The 21624-nt window shown below is 38.6% G+C and overlaps 3 protein-coding genes across 3 annotated transcripts; 2 read left to right on the top strand and 1 right to left on the bottom strand.

Moving 5' to 3' along the window:
- The first annotated feature begins 5674 nt into the window (after positions 1 to 5674).
- Positions 5675 to 7058, top strand: LOC141655309 (uncharacterized). The gene is made up of 3 exons (XM_074462395.1): positions 5675 to 5692; positions 5797 to 5930; positions 6179 to 7058. The coding sequence occupies exons 1-3, from the start codon at positions 5675 to 5677 to the stop codon at positions 7056 to 7058; spliced, it is 1032 nt and encodes a 343-aa protein (XP_074318496.1).
- A 3327-nt stretch (positions 7059 to 10385) lies between these two features.
- LOC141655308 (uncharacterized) lies at positions 10386 to 10895 on the bottom strand. The gene has a single exon (XM_074462394.1). The coding sequence runs from the start codon at positions 10893 to 10895 to the stop codon at positions 10386 to 10388; it is 510 nt and encodes a 169-aa protein (XP_074318495.1).
- Positions 10896 to 12372: 1477 nt separating this feature from the next.
- Positions 12373 to 19964, top strand: LOC141655307 (uncharacterized). The gene is made up of 4 exons (XM_074462393.1): positions 12373 to 12542; positions 13598 to 13667; positions 18915 to 19036; positions 19118 to 19964. The coding sequence occupies exons 1-4, from the start codon at positions 12373 to 12375 to the stop codon at positions 19962 to 19964; spliced, it is 1209 nt and encodes a 402-aa protein (XP_074318494.1).
- Positions 19965 to 21624: the final 1660 nt, after the last annotated feature.

The raw sequence follows: 21624 nt of genomic DNA, 5'->3' as shown, positions 1-21624 counted from the left end.
AGTGTTTATTAGGTCTTAATTACGTTTTACACACCTTTACTTTACTCGAATTGCTGCTGAAACTTTTCTCTGCCTCTTTTCTCTCCAGATTCGAACTTTGTCATCGTTCCTTTCTCTTTAATCTTAATTCTTTGTTTGCTCTCATTAATTGTTCTCTTATTTTAGTTTATACTTTATTATCATTCCTTTATTATGTCTATTATTAGTATGCTTATCGTTATTATTGTTGACTGCATTAAAAACATGAGTATCTAATTTCCTTATGTTAGGATTAGGGGATCCATGGTAGTGATGAGACGATGTTGTAAATAGACTAGGTGATTTACTTGTGAGAATCTGTGACCATAGCAATATAACTGTAACATATTTAGTTGAGTGCACGCTTCTAAATAACATTAATTCGGTTAATTTTGTTCTTAGATCGGAAGATTGGAATAAACAGACCTGCTATGAACAGTAGACTACCCTAATGAGGACGAAAGTTAAGTTAGTGGAAATCTAGGGGGGATAGCGGACCGGAAGGACCTTTCCCTTGCCCTTCTCACAGTAGATTGTCTACGCTATTTATGACTGAGTCGATGAACTGCCATGGTGAACTGAAATCCTGACATACCCTCTTTTATCTGATCACTTATCTCTTATTTCCTCGCTTCATCGCTCTTACTTTATTTCTCTTGCCCTTAATCTTTAGTAGTTTAGAAAACAAAATACAAACCCCCCAATTGTGACTTAGATAGACGGACTTACAAATAGATACCTTGCCTCCCTGTGGAGATCGACCCTACTTATCACTAGCTTCTGTTAGTTATATTTAGGTATTTATTTTTGGTACATAACGACCGTATCACCATACTTATATAAATTTGGTGAGTCAACAATTTTGACTGATTCTACCATTAGAACTGTTGGTTAACGGATTTTCTTAAAATCTATCTTTTAGCCTCAGAATTAAATATGGGCACGGTGGACCGATTCAACCCATATTAATCCTGTTGAGTCCAACAAAATTTCACGTGTAATAACTTTTATTACCCTATTTATCCAACGTAAAAAGTGCGTACCTCGGTTATCCGAGCCTACCTCTAATGAAGAAGGGATTCATAGGTTGTAATATTTGGTAAGGCTAATCTCAATTTCAAGAGGTGAGAGATCTTATAAATTTAATTGTCTATCACTTTTAAGTGAACAAAATTAGTGAATGGTAGACAATTAAATCGATAACAATGAAAATCATGTAGTGACGATTTGGCATGAATGTATAAAAAGTAAAACAACAAGTCCTAATATGGTCACCTAGTTAATCTAATTAACTTATATTTATTACACTTCGGAAACCAACTCCTTCGTCCCTTGAGTCTTTATAAAATGGCCTCCTTCTTTTGGACTTCGGAACTCCTTTCCGAAAACACCGTCTTGAGGATACTCCATCTTGAGATAGCACAAACTAACTGCTAGTAATCAAATTACATAGCAATATCCTATTATAAATTTTGTAATAAAAATAAAATTATTAATTAATTAAAAATTAGGCAATGCGAAATCGCTATTAATTACAAAACAAGTCGATATTCCCTTACATTACGGGAAATACCAACTTCTAACTATGGCAATATTAGGTAAAATTAAATAATTTAAATACTTAAAACATTCATCCATATGAATATTAAAAATGCAATATTTAAAATGTCATGCCAAATCGTCTAACTTACCAACAACGATGATTTGAGCTTGTTTTGACGGAATTTTTACCATTAAAAATCCATAATCATTTCTTAAAATAATTTTAAGATGTACTTATCATCTAATCTGATCTAACCCCAAAATAATTATTCACAATAATTATTTTGTGGTTCAATGGGTTTAAAAATATTTTCTATAGCTAAAATAGCTTAAAAATTTATAACTTTTATGAAAATCTCAATTTAATCAAAAATTTTATAGAAAAATCAAATTTTAAATTCTTGGTACATTCTGGTCATACACCAAAATGACATTCATGAGAAAAAATTGGTCTTAAAATTGTTTTAAAATAATTTTCGCAATTTTTATCGATAAAGCAACAATTTTACGATTTAATTCCAAATTGAATCATTAAAAATTAAATGACTTCAAAATAAAATTTTGAACATTTTGGAACAATTTTCAGCAGCTAAACATCAAAAATTTCAAGCCCAAAGTTAAAACAAATATTTATTTTAAAAATAACCATTCTTTACCAATTTTCATCGAATAAAAATCGATAAATTAACTAAATTAATCATATTAATTTATAATCATTCTACTTCTCACAAATAGAACATTAATGAAAACAAAAAAAAAAACAAAAAAAAAAAGACACAAGTAAAAAGAATGAGATAGAGAGAGAAAGAGCGTAAAACCCTAAACCCTAAAAATCACAAAACCAATCAACAAAAAATCCAAAAAATTTCAATTGATTGTTCGAATGTTGAACAATTCGCTCCTCTAGTCTCTAGTTCATCAAATAATCAAGCAAAATCTACTTCTAATAATGCTGTACCACCTATTGTTGGTCCTACTATTGTCGTAGGAGGTCCTGGCAGTCGTGATGTGCAGAAAACTAAGAGTGTGAATGAAGTGGTTGGTATTCAGCCGTATGACCTGGATTCGGTTGGTCAGGAGGACCAGAATTGGGTTGTGCAGCGTAAGCGTAAAGGAGAGCAGTCTTTGGCAGTAATTGAGGAAGAACCTACTGAGTTGTTACGTTTTACCGAGGATGATGTGAAAGATGAACTGGAGTACTGGAAAAACTCCGTTTACTGCTTCATTCTTGGGGCCAATCCTCCTGTTGAAGTGGTGGATGGGTTTATAAGGCGTATTTGGGCTCATCTCCCAATTGATAAAGTCTCCTTCCTTCCAAATGGTGTCTTTTTGGTTAGATTCACCACTTGTGCGGCTAAAGATCGAGTCTTGCAGCAAGGTCACTTCCTTTTTGACAATAAACCTCTTATTGTTAGACCATGGAGTGCTGATGTTGAGCTGATGAAAGCAGAAGTAAAAGAAGTTCCAGTTTGGGTTAGGTTGCTGCATCTCCGACTAAAATTCTGGGATAAGTGCTTACCTAAGCTTGCTGGTTTGTTAGGAAATTATGTTCATTGTGATACTGTGATGCAAGATAAAACGAGATTAGGCTTTGCGCGTATCATGGTGGATGTGCCGTTTGGTAAAAATATTCCTGAGTGTATTAAATTTTTGGATGAGGATGGTGTTGTGGTTACTGTTAAGGTGGAGTTTGAATGGAAACCAATTCTTTGCAAAGTCTGTAAGGGTATTGGCCATGAATCTGCTAAGTGCAGGAAAGCTCCACCCACTCAGAGTAAAAAAGGGCCTCAACCAAAGGAACAGAAGCAACGAAGACCTAAAGTGCAGCAGAGACAGCCTCAGATTCCAGCTGTAACCCCTGTGGTGGCTGCTGGGGTGTCTACTCCTACACCTGCAGTCTTTGCTACACCAGTGGAGAAACCTAATAAATTTCAAGTGTCTTGGGCTAAGAATGGTAAATATCATGCTGTTCATACCCCTGCCAAGAAGATTATTAGGCTTAGTAGACAGGAGTTATTGGACCATGGTCAGAGTTTAGCTAAGTTTGGTAATGCAACTTTCCTGGAGTCTCTGAATACTTCACCTCCTAATGTAGGCATTGGTATAATTGGTAGTTTATTACCTCCCTCTGGGGGTAATGCATAACTTTGGATTTTGGAACATTAGGGGACTAAATAGCCAATCCAAGCAAAATAGTGTTAAGTGGTTCTTGCATCATCATCAGATTGGTCTGTTTGGTCTCCTTGAGACAAAGGTGAAGCCTTTGTCTCTAAATAGTATTAGAAATAACCTCTATGCTAGTTGGCGTCTTTCCACTAATACTTCTTCTCATAAGGGGGGTAGAATTTGGGTGTTATGGAACCCTTCTATGTATAGTATTCGTTTCCTTGACTATAGTCCTCAAGCTATTCATATGGACGTAACAGATAATGGCTCAGGTTATGTCTTTATGGTTACTATGGTGTATGCTTTTAATGATGTTAAAGAAAGGAAGCTGTTGTGGGCTGACTTGTGTACCTACAATAAATCTATTCATGGTCCCTGGGTCATTTGTGGTGACTTTACTACGGTTTTAGTGCCTTCTGAAAGGCTGGGAGGTAACTCTACTCATGAGGAGATGGATGATTTTAAGCAGTGTATTATTGAGTGTGGTGTTTCTGACTGTCCTGCTGTTGGGTCCGTGTATACCTGGACTAACAAGCAGGAACCTGCCTCTAGAGTGTTCAGTAGATTGGATAGAATGCTTGTGAATGATGATTGGTTAAAGGATAATGGATCCTTGTATGCTTACTTTTACACTGAAGGTACTTTTGGCCATACTCCCTGTGTGGTTCAGGAATAATCTGCTGTGGGGAAACCAAGAAGAAGCTTTTAGTATTATAATATGTGGAGTAAGGCTGAGGATTTCAAAGACAGTGTAGGGAATGTTTGGTCCAAAAATTGGTCTGGTACTCTGATGTTTAAGCTTGTTAAGAAGTTGAAAGCCCTCAAATGGCCTCTCAAAACAACTCAACAAAGATAATTTTGATGACATTGTGAATAATCCTGCTAGAGCTCGTATGAATCTGGAATATATTCAAATTAGGATTAGGGCTGACCCCCTTAATCCTCTGCTTATTAATCAGGAGTTAGAAGCTTCTAGTTGTGTTAGGTTCCTGGAACAAGCTTGTGCTGAATTTTTATTACAAAAGTCTAAAGCTACTTGGGTGGACAAGGGTGATGATAATACTAGGTATTTTCATAATGTTATTAGAGGAAGACAAGTCAGGAACAAGGTGATTAGTATTGAAGATTCTAATGGTGTAAGGAGAGAGGATCCTAATCATATTCAGGAAGCTTTCTTGGATTTTTACAAGTCTTTATTGGGCACTACAGAGAGTGTCCTGAATATTAGTCACTCAGTGGTTGGTCTTGAGAAGCTATGTACTCCTGTTCATCATAGTTTACTGCTTGCCCTTGTGACTAAAGATGAAATTAAGAAGGTCATGTTTTCTGTTCCTAATCATAAGGCTGCTGGCCCAGATGGCTATTCTAGTGCCTTCTTTAAGGATGCATGGGACATTGTGGGAAGATCTGTATGTGATGCTATTAAGGATTTTTTCCACTCTGGGAAACTACTTAAACAATTGAATCATATCCTTATAACTTTGATCCCTAAGTGTGCTATGCCTCAGAATGTGTCCCAGTTCAGACCAATTTCGTGTTGTAATGTCATTTACAAGTGCATTGCAAAGTTGTTGTGTAATAGGTTGTCTGGGGTGTTGCCTGAAGTTATTAGCTCAAATCAAGGGGAGTTTATCAGAGGCAGGAACATTGTTAAGAACATTCTTATTTGCCAGGATATTGTTAGATTGTATAAAAGGAAGTCAGTGTTCCCTATATTTCTTCTTAAGGTTGACCTGAAGAAGGCTTATGATTCAGTCAGTTGGGAATTCTTGGAGCAGATGCTGATTGCCTTACATTTCCCTGGAAATTTCATTGCCTTATTGATGGAATGTGTTACTACTGCTAGTTACTCCTTGGTGCTGAATGGTGAGAGTTTTGGTTTTTTTCCTGGGGAGAAAGGGCGTTAGACAAGGGGACCCTTTTATCTCCTTTACTCTTTACTATTGCCATGGAGTATTTGAGCAGGGTATTGGCATATGTTACTGACTCTATGGACTTTAGATATCATCCCATGTGTGGTCAACTGAAGCTCTCACATTTAATGTTTGCTGACGACTTATTATTGTGCAGCCCATCATGGTGTTGCTGAGAGGCTTTGCTACTTTCTCTGGAGCTTCTGGTCTTCAAATGAGTCCTGCAAAAACCAGTGCTTATTTCAATGGGGTACCTGGTTGGGTCAAGGAGGATATTCTGCAAGTAGCAAGGTTTAAAGAAGGGGAGCTACCATTTAGATATTTGGGCATTCCTATAACTGCTGGTAGGCTTTCTAAAGCTCAATGTCAAATCTTGGTTGAGAAAATTACATCCAAAATTGCAAGTTTGGGACAAGGCATTTGTCTTATTCTAGGAGACTCGTCCTAGTTAATGCAGTGTTTACTACCTTGTATACCTATTGGATGAATGTCTTTATTATTCCTAAGAATGTGGTGAGTATATTGAATGCCATTTGTAGGAATTATCTATGGGATGGCACTGTTGCCTATATGAGGGTTCCTAATGTTAGCTGGGATAAGAGCTGCTCACCCAAGGCAGAAGGTGGCTTAGGGATTAAGGATAGTTATGCATTGAATATTGCTGTTGATGGGAAGTTGAATTGGTGGATTTATTGTTGCCCTGATAAGCTATGGGTGAAATGGGTAAACCAAATCTACTTAAAGGGCAAGAACCTGGATGACTACACACCTACTGGGGATTTGAGCTGGGGGTGGAAGAATGTCTGTAGAGTCAAGGAGAAGTTGAGTTCAGGTTACTGTCAGGGTCAATGGCTTTTGGACCCTAAAGGTTATAATGTTAGTAGTGGGTACGAGTTACTGAGGAAGAAGTATCCACCTGTACAGTGGCACAAGTATATTTGGCATTCGTGGTCTGTGCCTAAGCACATATTTATTGGATGGCTGATTACCAGGGAGGCTTTGCAGGTGAAGGAGAAATTGTATGCACTGGGGATCAGTCCTGATGATCTCTGTTTACTCTGTGGGAGAGAAGTTGAATCTCATCATCATCTTTTCCATCAGTGTGTTTATAGTAGGGGTATCCTTGAAGGGATGGCAAGATTATGTAATGTTAATATTCCAACTGATGACATTCTGCAGTGGATATGGCATCAGCATTGGTCTAAAATCAAGAACGGTATTCTGTGCTGTGCTTTCTTAGCCTGCTATTACCAAATCTGGATGCAACGGCATCAAGTTCGTCATGAGAGTTGTCTTCTGAGGCCTGCTGTGATGCTGGAGCAGACTAGAAGGCTTGTTAAATTGCGTATTAGTACTCATTGTAACCAAATTCAAGGTAATGATAAGATATGGTTAGAGAGTATTGGCTTATGTAAGTAGAGCTTAGGCTCTTAAGAAAATAGGTTGTATGCAAAGACGGATAGGTTGTATTAACCTTGTTTGTGCTTAATGGAATCTTACATTTCACCAAAAAAAACCTTAATGTGGTTATTTATTAATAAATATTCAAAAAATTAACATGCAACATAATTTAATTAACTCTTAATTAATTTTAGTGCATTTTAACTCAAATTTATGCCATTTTAAGTCATAAGAAGTAATTATAAGTGATTAAATATTAAAAAAATCAAATTTTCATCCCATATCTTTTTAAGACCAGATTATATACATGCAAGACTATATTTTTGTGATAAAATGTATTTTAACAACAAAATATTATATTTTACCAATTTTATCGTATAAACTCGTATAATCGTCTAAATGTTACATGCATGTACTTAACAATGCTATGATACCACTTGTTAGTTTTTAGACCATATTAGACTCATCTTATGACAATAAAATTACTAGCTAATTTTATGTGATGGTTTTAAACTACATGCATGCAAAGATAAATAAGGGAAAAATATCATTACATTGAAAATAGGCAATAAGGGCACCACAAAGGTCTCCTACTTTTGTAGTTCTTGAGCTGGGATGAAAAATATGATCCGTCAACCCAAATCACCAACCAAGGTGACTTCCTTTGGATACAACCAAGACTAGCCCAAATTACCACTAAGATTACTAACTAGATAATAATAGTAGTAAACCTTTTAATATGTAATATTATTACACTAATAATATTAGATTATATTTATTATTATTTGTGAATTTATTTGGATTATTTTGATCAATTATTGATCAATTTTGATGAAGGAAAATAGACGAATTTTGGAGCCTTTTTTTCCCTCACCAAAACCAACTAAGAGTGGTTTTTTTAGAAGTTTTTTTCTCTCTAAAAATCATTCATGCAAATGTGTGTGTTGAGGGGTATATATAAATGGTCAAATTTAAATAAATGACCAACAAAAGATAGTGGAATGTGTCTAACCACTTGATGACTATCATCGTGTTAATTAGGCGGCACACATGTTATTTGAATCCATTTCGATTTCCGACATTTATCCCACAAATGCTTATAAGTCCTATATTTAATTATCTTAAATAATTAAATATTAATTTAATTATTTAACACTTAAATAAAATAAATTAACAAATAGTGTTCACTAAACTTTTAAGTATTATTAGACCATTTTATCAATATAAAATGTGTCTCATAAGATTCCATTAGCTAATTTTACAATCTCTTGTAAGTTAAATTAGCTAATTACATCTTGTAAGTATTATTATTTTACAATCTCTTGTAAGTTTTATTAATTAATTATCACATAATTAAATAATAAATCCTCTTAGCCCGAGTTCGTAACCCATCATCAAATAATACATTCACACGACTTATTAAAAGTCAATTAATACAAGGAATTAATTATATTGTATCTCATACAAATAATTAATTTATTCAATATGGGCGTCATCCTATAGGTGTGACCTGAAGGGATCAGTTGATCACCGTCATCACACAATAGTAACGTCAAACTCTAGTCAGCCGAGCGTTGCCGATAAACGTTAATCAACTGACAAATATATAAAATAAATCCCTGATATTCCTAGTACAAGATTTATTATGTAGACGCACTATTGTGGAGGACATTCACTCCAACATACATAACGCGTATAAAATATAACATAATATTATTATTATATAATTATTAAATAGGGAGTATTACAGAAATAACCCCTTCTTTTCTAGGTGTGGATGTACTCGTACTTCCCCGGCTTTGCTCCTACGAGTGCTGCAGACGTGGCGAGAGAGTACCCTGTGGTGAGGGACTGGATCATGTGCCGCCAGAAGAGCCACCGGTCTTCTTACGACACCTGCAGGAGGGGTGTCAATGCCTTGCAGTTAGACAATGTACGTACTCTGCCTTGTATTTACTTTTTATTTGTTTTTTCTCAATTGATAGCGATCATATAAATGACCCCAGATAACAACTTAGTGGGTGCCGAGACCCTCGGAGTACTACTCTGGTGCTCTAGCCTTCGTGGCCAATGTTCTCCAGCCTAGGACCTCGAGTACGCTGCTTTTTACGACGCTCATGGGACCTGTGTGGTACTTGGGCGAACGTTTCGCTCGGCAGTGTGTCCGTGATGTGTTCACGGTCGCCATCGATCCTCCAAGGACCATGTTTAGAGAGCCTTCGGAGGCTGAGAGGGCGGCTGGCTTGGCAGAAGCGAGTGGTGACGCTCTCTTTCATCCCGACCTCGAGTACTCAGAGTTCGTGCAAAGGAGACTGGCGTACTGGCCGACCGTGGTGAGTATATTTTATACTTAGCCGCTTGGAATGATAGCTTTCTTTGAAAGTAGCTTAGAAATGACAAATTTGATTCAGCAGGAGATCGATGTGAGGGGCGTTGAGCCCCCAGGTTTACCCGAGATGCTGGAGTACGCGGGCCAGGTGGTAAGTCGGTGTCTATGGAGATTCCGTCCTTCTTTAAGGAAGTGATAGAGGCTGGACTCGACGAGTGGCATCATGTATTGAGGAGGATAAGCCCCCAGTTTAAGTTGTCTTTCAACTTTTAATGATCATGTAAGACCACGATAATAAACCTTGTTTTTGAAAAAAAAAATGCAGGTGGCACCATCGAGGCACGCAGAGCTTTGGAGAATGGACAATCGACTGCGAGCGACGGCTATTGCGGCACTTTTAGGTGGCTCGGGACGGCAAGTATGAACCTTCTTTTCTTCCTTTCTTGATAAACATGACCGTTTTGAGGTACTTTTGGGGCACTTGCCTTTCAATAATCTGTCATTTACCAACTCTGTTTTTTTTCAGAGGGAGCGTGAGCTGGAGCAGTCGCAAGAGGAGACGGGTGATTTTCTTTGCCATCATGGGTCCACTCATATAAGGACCGCATTCTCCATCATGGAATTCCTCCATAACTTTCTTTGCTTTAGAATGATCAAGGCAAAGCAAAATGACGCCTTGTGTAGTTCTCTTGTATAACTCCCCTTGATTCAGGACATACTGAGTATATTGAGGTGTCAGTAAACGTATTGCTCGCTATCCCCTCTTGTCCATATCTAGCAGGTATTCGCTGTTGAGCCTGTAAGTCAAAATGTCTTGGTACCAAGGCTCCTCTTGATTTTTGTTTTCCTCGGTAAGAAAGTGGACATAAGCCGGTTCGGACCGTCACTCGATGCACAATGACATTTTCTTCATCGGGCATGTTGATCAAAGGATGCAAGTTTGACAAAGGCGTCTGAAACTGATTTTCTTTTTGAGGTAGATACAAATAGACAACTTGGTCGAATAATTGAGCAACTTAATCTATCCTGGCTTGATATGGTGCAAGTATTTCACTCCGTATTTTCCAAGATCCGGTAATTTGATTAATGATTAAGGACGAGCCGCCATGAACTGGGAGTCTCTTAATGCCTAAACTGACCGCTGTTTGTAAACCAATGAGGCAGGCCTCATATTCTGTCGCATTATTAGTCACCTCGAAGTCGAGTTTTATAGAAAACGGTTTATGCTCGCCTTCAGGAGAATTGAGCAACACTCCTATACTGTACCCTCTGAGATTGGAAGCCCCATCGAAATAGAGATCCCATGATTCCACATTGGCATGTCGAATGTCTTCATCTGGAAACGACCATGTATCTATTACATGGGTATCATGGATTGGGTTGTTTGTGAAGAATTCGGCTACCGCTCGCCTTTTATTGACCTTCAAAGGTACATATTTGAGATCAAGCTCCGAGAGCATTAAAGTCCATATTGCTAAATGCCCATTTAGGACATGTTTTTCGAAAATGTACTTGATAGGGTCCATCTTCGAGTACACCCTGACGGGATAGCTAAGCATATAATGACATAGCTTCTTGGTTGCCCACACAAGAGCTAGGCATGTCTTTTCAAAAGGTGTATATTTAGTCTCATATTCTAAGAACTTCTTGCTAAGGTCGTAGATAGCTCTTTATTCTTTCCCGATGGTCTGCGCGAGCATAGCCCCCATGGCTGTTTCTGTGACTGTGAGGTATAGAGATAAAGGCTGGTCTTTCTGCGGTGGCATCAAAACAGGTGGCTTAGCCAAGATCTTCTTGATCCTGTCAAATGTCTTTTGACAATCATCGTCCCACATAGTGTGGTCTGTCATCTTGAGCTTCTTGAATATGGGTTCGCAGATCATAATGAGCTTTGAAATGAAGCGACTTATATATTGTACCTTGCCTAGGAAACCTCGAAATTCCTTTTCTGTCTGCGGCTTTGGCGAATCGATTAGAGCCTTGATCTTAGATGGATCAATCTTTATCCCTGTTTTACTGACTACATATCCCACTTGCCGGACGTTAGCTCGAATGCGCACTTCTGAGGATTAAGTCACTTGTTGTACTTGCGCAATCTGAGAAAGAAATTGCAAAGGTTGGCGATGTGACCTTGTCTATCCTTGGATTTAATGATCATGACATCTACATATACGTCTACATCTTTGTGCATCATGTCATGCAACAGGGTAGTTGCGGTGCGTTGATATGTTGCTCCAGCATTGATTAACCCGAATGGCATAACGGTGTAGCAATAGGTACCCCATTGAGCAACGAACGTCGTTTTATGCATATCCTCTTCAGCTATTTTGATCTGATTGTATCCTACATACCCATCCATGAAAGAAACGAGAGCGTGATCTGCTGTATTATCTATATATTAGTATGTTGATGTGTGGGAGTAGGAAGTCGTCTTTCAGACTGGCCTTGTTCAGATCTCTGAAATCAGCAAAAACCCGGATTCGCCCATCCTTTTTGGGTACGGGGACTATGTTAGCCACCCAGTCTGAGTACTCGGAAACTTTGATGAATCCGGCTTTGAATTATTTCTCTACCTCTTCCTTTATTTTGAGAGCCCATTTTGTTCTCATTCGGCAAAGCTTCTGCTTTACAAGCTTGAAACCTGGTTTGATTGGGATTCGATGTTCTGCAATATCCTTGTCTATCCCTGGTATAGCATTGTATGATCAAGCGAAAACGTCTTTGAACTCGTGAAGAATGTCGATGAAGCGTACCCTTCAATTGGGTCCAGGGTCGTCCCTATCCTAAGTTCATGGGGTTCTAAGTATGTCTCTACGTTGATAGGTTCAATGTTCTTTATAACTAGTGCCCTTTCTGCCTCATCTAATATTTCTTTAATTATGTAGGGAGGTAGTTCGATTGATTTTGGGTCAGGATTATCCTCAATATCATCATAAATAGAATTGAAATCAAAATAACACGAGGAGTAAGGAGAATAAGATTTATTCATTTTAATGTTTGAAAATGTTGAAACAAAGAGGCCATCTGCGCAGTAGTCAATGGCGGCAGAGGGACAATTGCTGGGACATTTCCCAGATTACTGTTAATAGACGACGCTACGCTAGGAGAAATGATGGGATGGGGAGTGACAACAGGAGGAGACTCTTTAGCGACTTCTCTGGACTTAGACTCAGGTCCCGAGTCTGACTCCGACTCAGACTCGAACTCGTCGTCTTCTGGTTCTCCTTTGAACATCTCTCCTCCAGTTGTGAGCTTGAAAAGCCTTCCTTAATTATTGATCCATTTGATGAGCGCTGCAGGGTTGAAATGGTCATCCCGTAGTATCATGGTAATAATCTCATCTTGGGCTGCCTTGACAAATCAATCCTCTCCGAACAAAAGGCTAACAGCTTGTTCGTCGAGACAAGTTGTCGTACGAGTTTTGACGGTAGGACCAGTTTCTTGAGGAATGAAGTAGAAATCATGGAACACTTCGATTGCGGCTAGCTTGTTGCCTTCGAATATCCAAGGTTCAGAAAACCCGTGAAAAGATTCATGGTCTCCTTCCTAGACGAAATACTCATTCAGTGTACGGTGATATGGCCGCATTTGAAATCCCTGATATTTGCGATTATGAACATGAGCGAGCATTTCGAAAGCATCGGCTTTTGTAGGTTTGTATTCCAATCTTAATGGTATCTTTGGGAATGAACCTCCTTGAAAGACGGGAAAGTACTATTCCTGATAGGGTTTAGTGGCATTCCTGGGAAGTATCCCCGGATTTGAGTATGTGGTTGACCACCAGATTAGAATATGGGTTGAAGTATAGAGGAGTCAATTCACTTTCTTTGAGATTGATGATCTGGAATCCTCCCTAGCTCGTGCACTAGATCCGACATAACTTGATTATTGGACATTTTCTCGATTACTGCCTTAATGGGTGACGAAGTGATCGTCACTACTTGGCCATCTAAAGGGATCTTGATCTACTGCTGAAGCTTGGAGGTCACAGCTACGGAAGCGTGAATCCATGGCCTGCCTAGAAGTATGTTAAAGGATACCTCGATGTCTATTATCTGGAAATTGACCTTTATTTCAACTGGCCCAGTGGCTACAGTAAGATTGATAAGGCCTACTACTTTACGTCGTATCCCATCGTATGTGCGAACATCCTAATTAGTCGGGGTCCAATCCGACTCTTTCATGCCCAGCTTATATGCCGTTTTTATTGCTATGATATTTATTGTAGATCCATCATCCACCAGTGTTATGGGTACATTCTTCTTAATACATATGACAGTGATGTACAAAGCAAGATTGTGAGTGACGCCAAAAGGTGGCAAGTCCTCATCTGAGAAAGTAACTGGGTTACTTAGCTTGATTGAGTCCTGGAGGACTAGATTGACTACACCATCAGGAGTCGAGTCATGTGCCACGTTAAGTTTAGCCAATGCTTGTATTAAAACTTGGTGATGTAGAAATGAACTTGCCACTAGCTCTCAGACTGAAAGATCAGCCTTTGTCTTCTGTAGTTGTTTCATTAGGTGATCAGTGGCTGAATCCTCATTACTATTTATTGGAGGCGCGACATTCCCATTGGTAGCTGAATTACTCGTCTATCCCGGGGTGACATTTTGATCACTACGCCAAATCTGGCAATCAATAAGGAGCGTATCACAATGATTTAATGCATTTAATAACAACACTTAGATTACTGTTTTCCAAATATTGGCGGAAACCTAGACTTCGTATAATACCTCGTATTTATTTAAGTATAACTAGAGCGAATGCAGAACCCACTCGGCTGAGTGCTGATCCACTCGACCGAGTGGCAGACTGAGTGCCCCAATACAGTAGGCTGTAAGGCTTGGAAAGACACTCGACCGAGTGGAGCCTCCACTCGATCGAGCGGGCTTCCACTCGACCGAGTACCGATTGAGTGACTTTTATACAGGAATTGTTTGGTGAGATGTTGCTTTCATAACCCTATCTTTTAAGATTCCCCCACTAAAGCCCCATCCTAAACAACTATTCACCACTCTCTACATCCCCAATTATCTTTGTAAAATTACCCACCTTCAATCCTCTCAAAACCCTAGTCTTTCAAGAGGAGAATTCTTGCCATTTATTCATCCGCCTTTGGTAGTAAGTTAACCTAGACTTTAATCTCTTAATCTTGTTTTAGTAACTCTACTTAGTCTAGTTGTCTCGCCATAATTAATTAGGGTTTGAGAATTTAAGAGGAATAATTAAAGGGTTTAGTTAGTATGTTTATTATAATAGATTGTAGTATTGATTATAGTAATTAATATGTGTAGGAAGCTTCATTGAGGAGCATTTCTAGGGATTAGCTCGTGGAATTGTGAATATAAGCTCAAGGTAGGGTTATGAGTGTTTAATTGTGTATTTACTATCATTAATTACATTTATCTCATGGTAGTTGCATTATAACATGTGTTGGACAATTAGGGTTTGGTACATATTGTGGTCTCAGAATGATTTCGGGAAGAATAAGTATGGTAAATGATTCTAGCATTAATTATCTTGCACTATAACATGTTAATAAGCAATTGAAAGAAGAGAAAATGAGTTAATGAAGTTTTGAGCATGAATTGATTGTTGTATGAATTTAATGGCATGCTTGTTTGGTTGATTGTTCTTGTTATTGGTGAATTGTTGACATTAGAGATTGTTGGAGGTTGTTGGTGATGGTTTTGGAGACGGAAGGCGGTTGGGAAATCGTCTTCCGCTCAAGTCTCCCTTGGAGCTTCCCACTCCAAGGGAAATGTGCACGTTAGTACTTGGGTTATGGAAGGACTCATGCGGTGAGGCATGTCGTCTGGCAGGGGACTCGAGTCACACTCGAGCCTGGTACCACGGATGTGTTCCGAGTACCTTAGTGGTTTTGGTGACGTCGTGGGCGTGTCCCGGTCATGGTTGGAGGAGATGAGTTGGGTGAATGTTGTCATGTTACATACCTCATCAAATTAGTAAGTGTGGACATGGGCCACAAGCCGGTCTGTGGGCAAGAGCCAACTACCAGTCCGTAGTCACGGGCCATCTGCACACCAAGCCAAATTGTGGACATGCAGCGGTATGAAACCCACGCTCGGTGACGTAAAAATGCTTTCGACCGGATCGATTTAGATCGGTCGGTTTCGTCTCGGCAAAGGTCTCGAAACGATATAGAGATGTTTGGAGTCGCCACCAAGCATGTGTGGGATGTTCTGAACTCGTTCGAATCCACTTTATACCTAGGCCAATCAAGGCAAAAAAGCGGTGCTTGACATAGGTACGAAAGATAAGGACTCGTCCCCCTTTTAGCATTCTATGCCTAAAATGACACTCGTGCTCCTTGGATAAGGCCATCCACTATCCAAAAGTTCTGAGTAAGGGGTGGGGGTACGTATTGGGAAGCCCTTTAATCGGACACCCAATCCCGCCCGCATTAGCGGCCTCTACTGATCGATCGTAGTTGTTTAAGTGCAAGAGTTGATAAAAAGGTTTAAATGCATGAATGCGCATCTAAAAGCTTAACCTAACATGTAAAAGTTTTCTAAGCCGGTTTGTTTATCCACATAGCATGAAATTGATGTCAAAGTTGGATTTAGATTGATTTGCATATAAAATGGAAATTAAACATCCATCTACCAAATTTAGGTTATGATGCTTAACATGATCCATTTATTTAAAAAAGGGTGTTAAAAAGATAAAGTATAAAATGCAAATTCTTCAATCTGATCCGTCACGTATTTGGATTAACCGTAATCGGGATCGTCCTAGACAAGTACCAAAATGAGACAGAATAGTGCCAGGCAGCCTCTTTGGGGCGCGAGCCTATTGGCGAGGGAAGGGTCTCTGCCCATGTTTTGAAAGGTGGAAATAGGCAGGCTCTTAGGGCGCGAGCCATAGGGCGAGCCAAGAGGTACCTTCTGGTTGTTAAAAAGGTTTTTTAAAACCGCATTTGTGTTTAAATAATTTGTAAGTATGATTTGCATGACTCGGAATAATTACTATTGTGTTAGTAATATTCGTTGTCGGATTTGCAAGTTTAAAAAGCATAGTTTACAAATAAAAATATAAAATATATGTGCTTAACCATTTTATCACCGTACCCGAATTGAATCGACATGTTATTTATTTTAACCAAGGGTGACATACAATATGGCCAAGATAAATATAAAAATAAATGAAATAAAAGTAAAAGGAAAATGCTTGATTTGAACTAATTATGTTAAGTTCGTTTATTTGTAATTAGTCGATATTTATCACCGTACTCGGATTAAACCGACATGGTATATAGAACCAAGGATGATTATAAAAATTGACTAATATATTTACAAATGTAAATAAGTGAGAAAAAATGGTAAATAAAAGAAAAGAATTTCCTTTAAAATGTAATTAACCAATTGATATCACCGAGTCGCGGATTAAACCGTCATGGTATATGGAACCAAGAGTGATTATGATTTATGGTTAAAAAGTTTGTCATAAAAGTGATTTGGAACATTTGAAATGGTAAAAACCGATTGCAAATAAGAAATGAAATAAAGAGAAAAGACGAGAACAAACATGGCCGGATTAAGGCCTGAGAGGGCATTGAGGCGCGAGCCTCCCTGCTATACAAGCAGCCCCTGTCTCAGGCCAAAATCCAGTTTTGGCTCGTCTAACCTATATTTGAATCGTGTTATGCATCCTTCATGCTTATATAGTTATGAAAACAGTAAAGACATGAAATAAATGAGTTCTTTACACCCTCAAACTTATGTGTATTGATGTTTGCGAAGTAGACGACTTTAGAGACGGTTTTCTCGTTGTGACTACTCGCGATCATAGAAGATTAAACAGGTGCCTTAAAAAAGGATTTTGTTTGGAAAATGTGTTGAAAATATGTTAATTAAAACATGTTGATTGCTGAATTGAGTTGGTCGAATAGGTCGGTCGAATGCACGGCGACGGTACCAAACAAAATGTGTAAGGCTTGTGTTTTCGATCGGTAGGTCGAAAACACGTGTCGATTTTGTGACTTAGGAAGTCGAGTCTAGAAGTTTAAGAGAGAGGTGAGGGGGCGGACACTCGCGTGAGTTTTGTGGTCTGTTAAGTGGGTATTTATAGAGAAATGTGGGATTGTAGGTCGGTTGAGTTTGCTTAGAGGCTAAGCAGACACCCTAAAGAGGCGTAAGCCACCTAGTGATTGAAAGGGGTGTACTGTCCCTTTTAATTTGGATGTGGCCTTTGGTCTGTCTATTATTTGGTTGCTTTGATTTGTGGTAATCAAATAGGATGTCGTGTAACAATATGGACACCTAATAAGATGATTTTGGGTGTTACATGAGGTAGGTGTTTTGTGTGCTTGACTCGGGTTTGACCCGTGTGAGTCGGGATTTGAATTTGGTTTCGGTTTATGACCCGGTGTCGGTTTTGACTCTAATTAGGGTCATTTTAATGGAAATGACATGATAAAGACATTCATGGCATTATTTTTGATATTTGAGACTCAAGTTGACTCGGGTTGACTCAGGTTGTCTCGAGTTGCGGGTTTCTGGGTTGGTTTTGGGTCCGAAGACGGTTTTAACTCTAAATAGTGTTATTTTAATGCAAATGAAGTTATAAAACTATTTTCAAAATCATTTTTCATATCCGACTAGTGAATTAAACCGTCTCATGTATAGCCAATCCACGCACGCATATCAAAAACACGTTATAGTCCGATCATTATCGGGTGGTTTTTGGAAGGTGAAGATACTTGGTATCTACAGTAAGTTAGATACATCTCTTATTTATTATGAGGGCTGATTTATATCGACGACGTTTTAGTAAATATCGACGAAGTTTTTCATAAAAAAGACGATGACTGCCCTTTTAACTTTCTCTCTCTAAAAAAATTTCTCTCAAACTCAACTAAATTAAAAACAAAAAACAACAACAACAACAACAACAATTAACAATAAACAATATGTCGGATCTCGATTCAACGGTACGTAAACAACTTAATCATTTGCTTAATTTTTCAATTTTTTTTTGCGCATCGTTCATTCTATTCGATAGTTGAATTACTTGACGTATTAACTTAGTAGTAGAGAATGTTTGAATTTGTTGCGTAATCTGAAAATTGTCCCCTGAAAGATGAACCATGGCCAAAAGTTGGAAACCAACGTTTAGACCATGGTCCAAACGTTGGAAACCAACGTTTGCCACGGACCAAACGAAGGATTTCCACGTTTGCCATGGTCCAAACGTTCGATTTCCACGTTTGGCCATGGTCAAACGTTGGAATTCAATGTTTGGCCGTGGTCAAACGTTGGATTTCTTAGTTTGGCCGTGGTCAAATGTTGATTTTCATTGTTTGGCCGTGGATTAAAAATGTTTTCGTTGTTCGTCCGTGGTTGATCGATGGAAAGTAATGTTTGGCCGCGGTCGTTTGTTGAGTCTCTTGTTTTAGGCATGAATTACTCGTTTTCTACTCGTTTTTACATGTTTTTCTTTCCCTTTACGCAATTTATGTAGTTTATGAATCCTTTTTATTGTATTACTATAGTACTTCTTGCTTGTATTGGTTCTAACAGGAATCGTGGGAGGATTTTGGCGAGAATTCAATTAATTACAACCCGTTGTTCGAGACTACTATAGATTTCGAAACGCGTGACGATGCTTTCAATTGGGCTCAGAAAATCGCATTCGAGAATGGGTTTGCTTTGGTTAAAGTAAATAACGGAGCTAAAAATAGGTAAAAGAACGGGTTGTTGGAAAGTTATTTTTGATGTAAAAGACATGGTAAACCAAAAGAATCGGACGATCTTGAAAATCCAAGGAGGTCGCAGAAGTGTTCATGCAAGTTTCGTATTCGTGCCGTTCAAAATTTCGTGCCTAAAAATGATAAAGAGACGGTAGTGTGGAACATTGTAACCTCCGAGGGTGCTGGACTACACAACCACAACGCAGCCGTTTATAAGGACGGGGATCGGCACTTTGCGGGATTGGACGCGGAAGAGAAGGCATATGTTAGGCAACAAACATTGGCCGGGGTTCTACCGAGGGATATTAAAAATTGTCTTCATTTGAGAACCCCCGAAAAACCTGAACCGTCAAGCACCCAAGTATATAATGAAACAAGGAAAATTAGAAAAGAAGTTATGGGTGAAAGAAACACCGCTCAGCAAATGTTGGCTCTAGCGGTGGAAGCGAAATACGTCCACTTCTACGAGATTGATTCCGAGTCAAAAGAGTTGACTCACATTTTCATGGCTCATCCTGAAGCGATTAAGTTGTTCCGGGCTTATCCTTATGTCGTCCTCATGGATTCGACTTATAAAACCAACATTTACAAGAATCCACTCATTGAAATGGTTGGTGTGACACCCACGGGATCTTCCTTCTTAATTGCATGTTCGATGATTCCTACCGAGTCTGACGTGAATTACAAGTGGCTGTTGAGAAAGTTAGATGCGATTTTAGATGTCGCCGGAGTAGCGTCCCCTGCTGTATTTGTCACCGACCGGGAATTGGTTTTGATCAGCGCTCTTGAGCAAGTATTTCCCCGGGTTGAGCATTTATTGTGTAGATGGCATGTTAACCAAGGCCATCAATGCAAAAGCCTTGACATCATTCAGAACTGAAAGTATGAGGAAATATGTCATCTCAAATGAAGAAGACGGTTGGTTTAAGGTGATCAATTCAGTTACCGAGGAATCGTTTCAGCGTGCTTGGCAGTGTTTCCAACGTAAGTGGCCGATTATGTCTGATTATGTACGGACAGCTTGGGGTCAACACGCAGAGAAGTTCGTTTTATGCTATACAAACGAGGTCTTACATTTTGGTAACACGGAAACTTCCCGTGTTGAGTCAGCACATTCTCTATTGAAGGCTTGGTTGAAGTCAAAGCATCTCACACTTGACTCCATATGGTCCCGTATCCACGGCATGCTTGAAAGTCAACACTCGAAGATTAAGAATGAACTCGAAGATGAAATGAGTAAACCAAGGAGAACATCTCCTACTTTCTCCTTATTGCAAGGAAACGTGTCTACTAAGGCCATAGAGTTAATGGATAAAGAACTTACTAGAGGCCTTGGTTTGGGTATCGGAGTGGACGATCGATGCCGACACGTGATACGAACGACTCATGGATTACCTTGTGCATGCAATTTGGCATCTTTGTACAGAAGAGGTAGGAGGGTCCATATCGAGGATATTCATGTCTTTTGGAAGACATTGGTGTATGATATTCCTCAACAAATGCCGAAAAATGGTAAAATAGGCCATTCTATATCAATTTCAAAAATAGCCGTTATCATTCAAAAATAGCCGTTATAGTTAATAGCTTATAAATAGGCCATTCTATGTCAATTTCAATCACAACATCCATTCCTATTCACTCACTACAATACTAAAATAGTTCTCACAAATACTCAAAAAATCAGAGGTTATCAAGGCAGAATCAATCTAATTGTTCAAAATTTACCAGTTCTAATTGAGCATCTTGAATCAGTGGTTCCCAGTGCCACTGTATGGCACATGCTTGAAGAGCCTCCAATTGGTAGCCTTTGTATAATTTTAGCCGGAAACCCGGATCATGTTCTAACTCCAGCAGTTAGAGATGAGGTTGTTTCTGATGAAGCGTTAAACGAGAATATGTGGGAGTTTCGCAGGTTAAGAAGTGATGTCTTTACACATTTTGAGCGTATCCTCACTGTGATCAATTACCCAAGACTATCAGACTTATGTGCCGGTAGAGTGCCCAACCAAGGAAATCTATATCTCTACATAAATGATTTGTTGACTCAATATATGTCTACCCAACCTGAAGAAATTGAGGTTCAAGATCATGAAGAAGATAAGGAATCGTCATCTTCATCATCGGAAGATAACTAAGTTCGATAGTGGTTTAATTATGTTATGTTTTATTTAATATCGTTGTAAGGGTTTAGGGTTTGAGGTTTGGGGTTTAGGGTTTCAGGTTTGGGATTTAGGGTTTAGGGTTTATGGTTTGGGGTTTAGGGTTTAGTTATGTTTTAATTACGTTTTAAGTGGTTTATGTAATGTCGTTAAATTATGTTTTAAGTGGTTTATGTAATGTCGTTGTATTTCAATTAATGAATGTTTTAATTAAATTATGTTAAATTACGTTTTAAGTCATTTAATTAAATATCGTTGCATATTAAAAGGAAACCACAATGACTGTCTCCAAACAAAGAGACAAACATTTGAATAAAAAAAAAAAAAATTATCCATACAAAGATACTAAAATATCCATACAAACATAATCCAAACAAATAG

Source organism: Silene latifolia, chromosome 5 (genome assembly GCF_048544455.1).
Source record: "Silene latifolia isolate original U9 population chromosome 5, ASM4854445v1, whole genome shotgun sequence".
Classification (NCBI taxonomy): domain Eukaryota; kingdom Viridiplantae; phylum Streptophyta; class Magnoliopsida; order Caryophyllales; family Caryophyllaceae; genus Silene; species Silene latifolia.
Note: the sequence above shows the minus strand (reverse complement) of the source record. Positions and strands in the feature narration are given on the sequence as shown.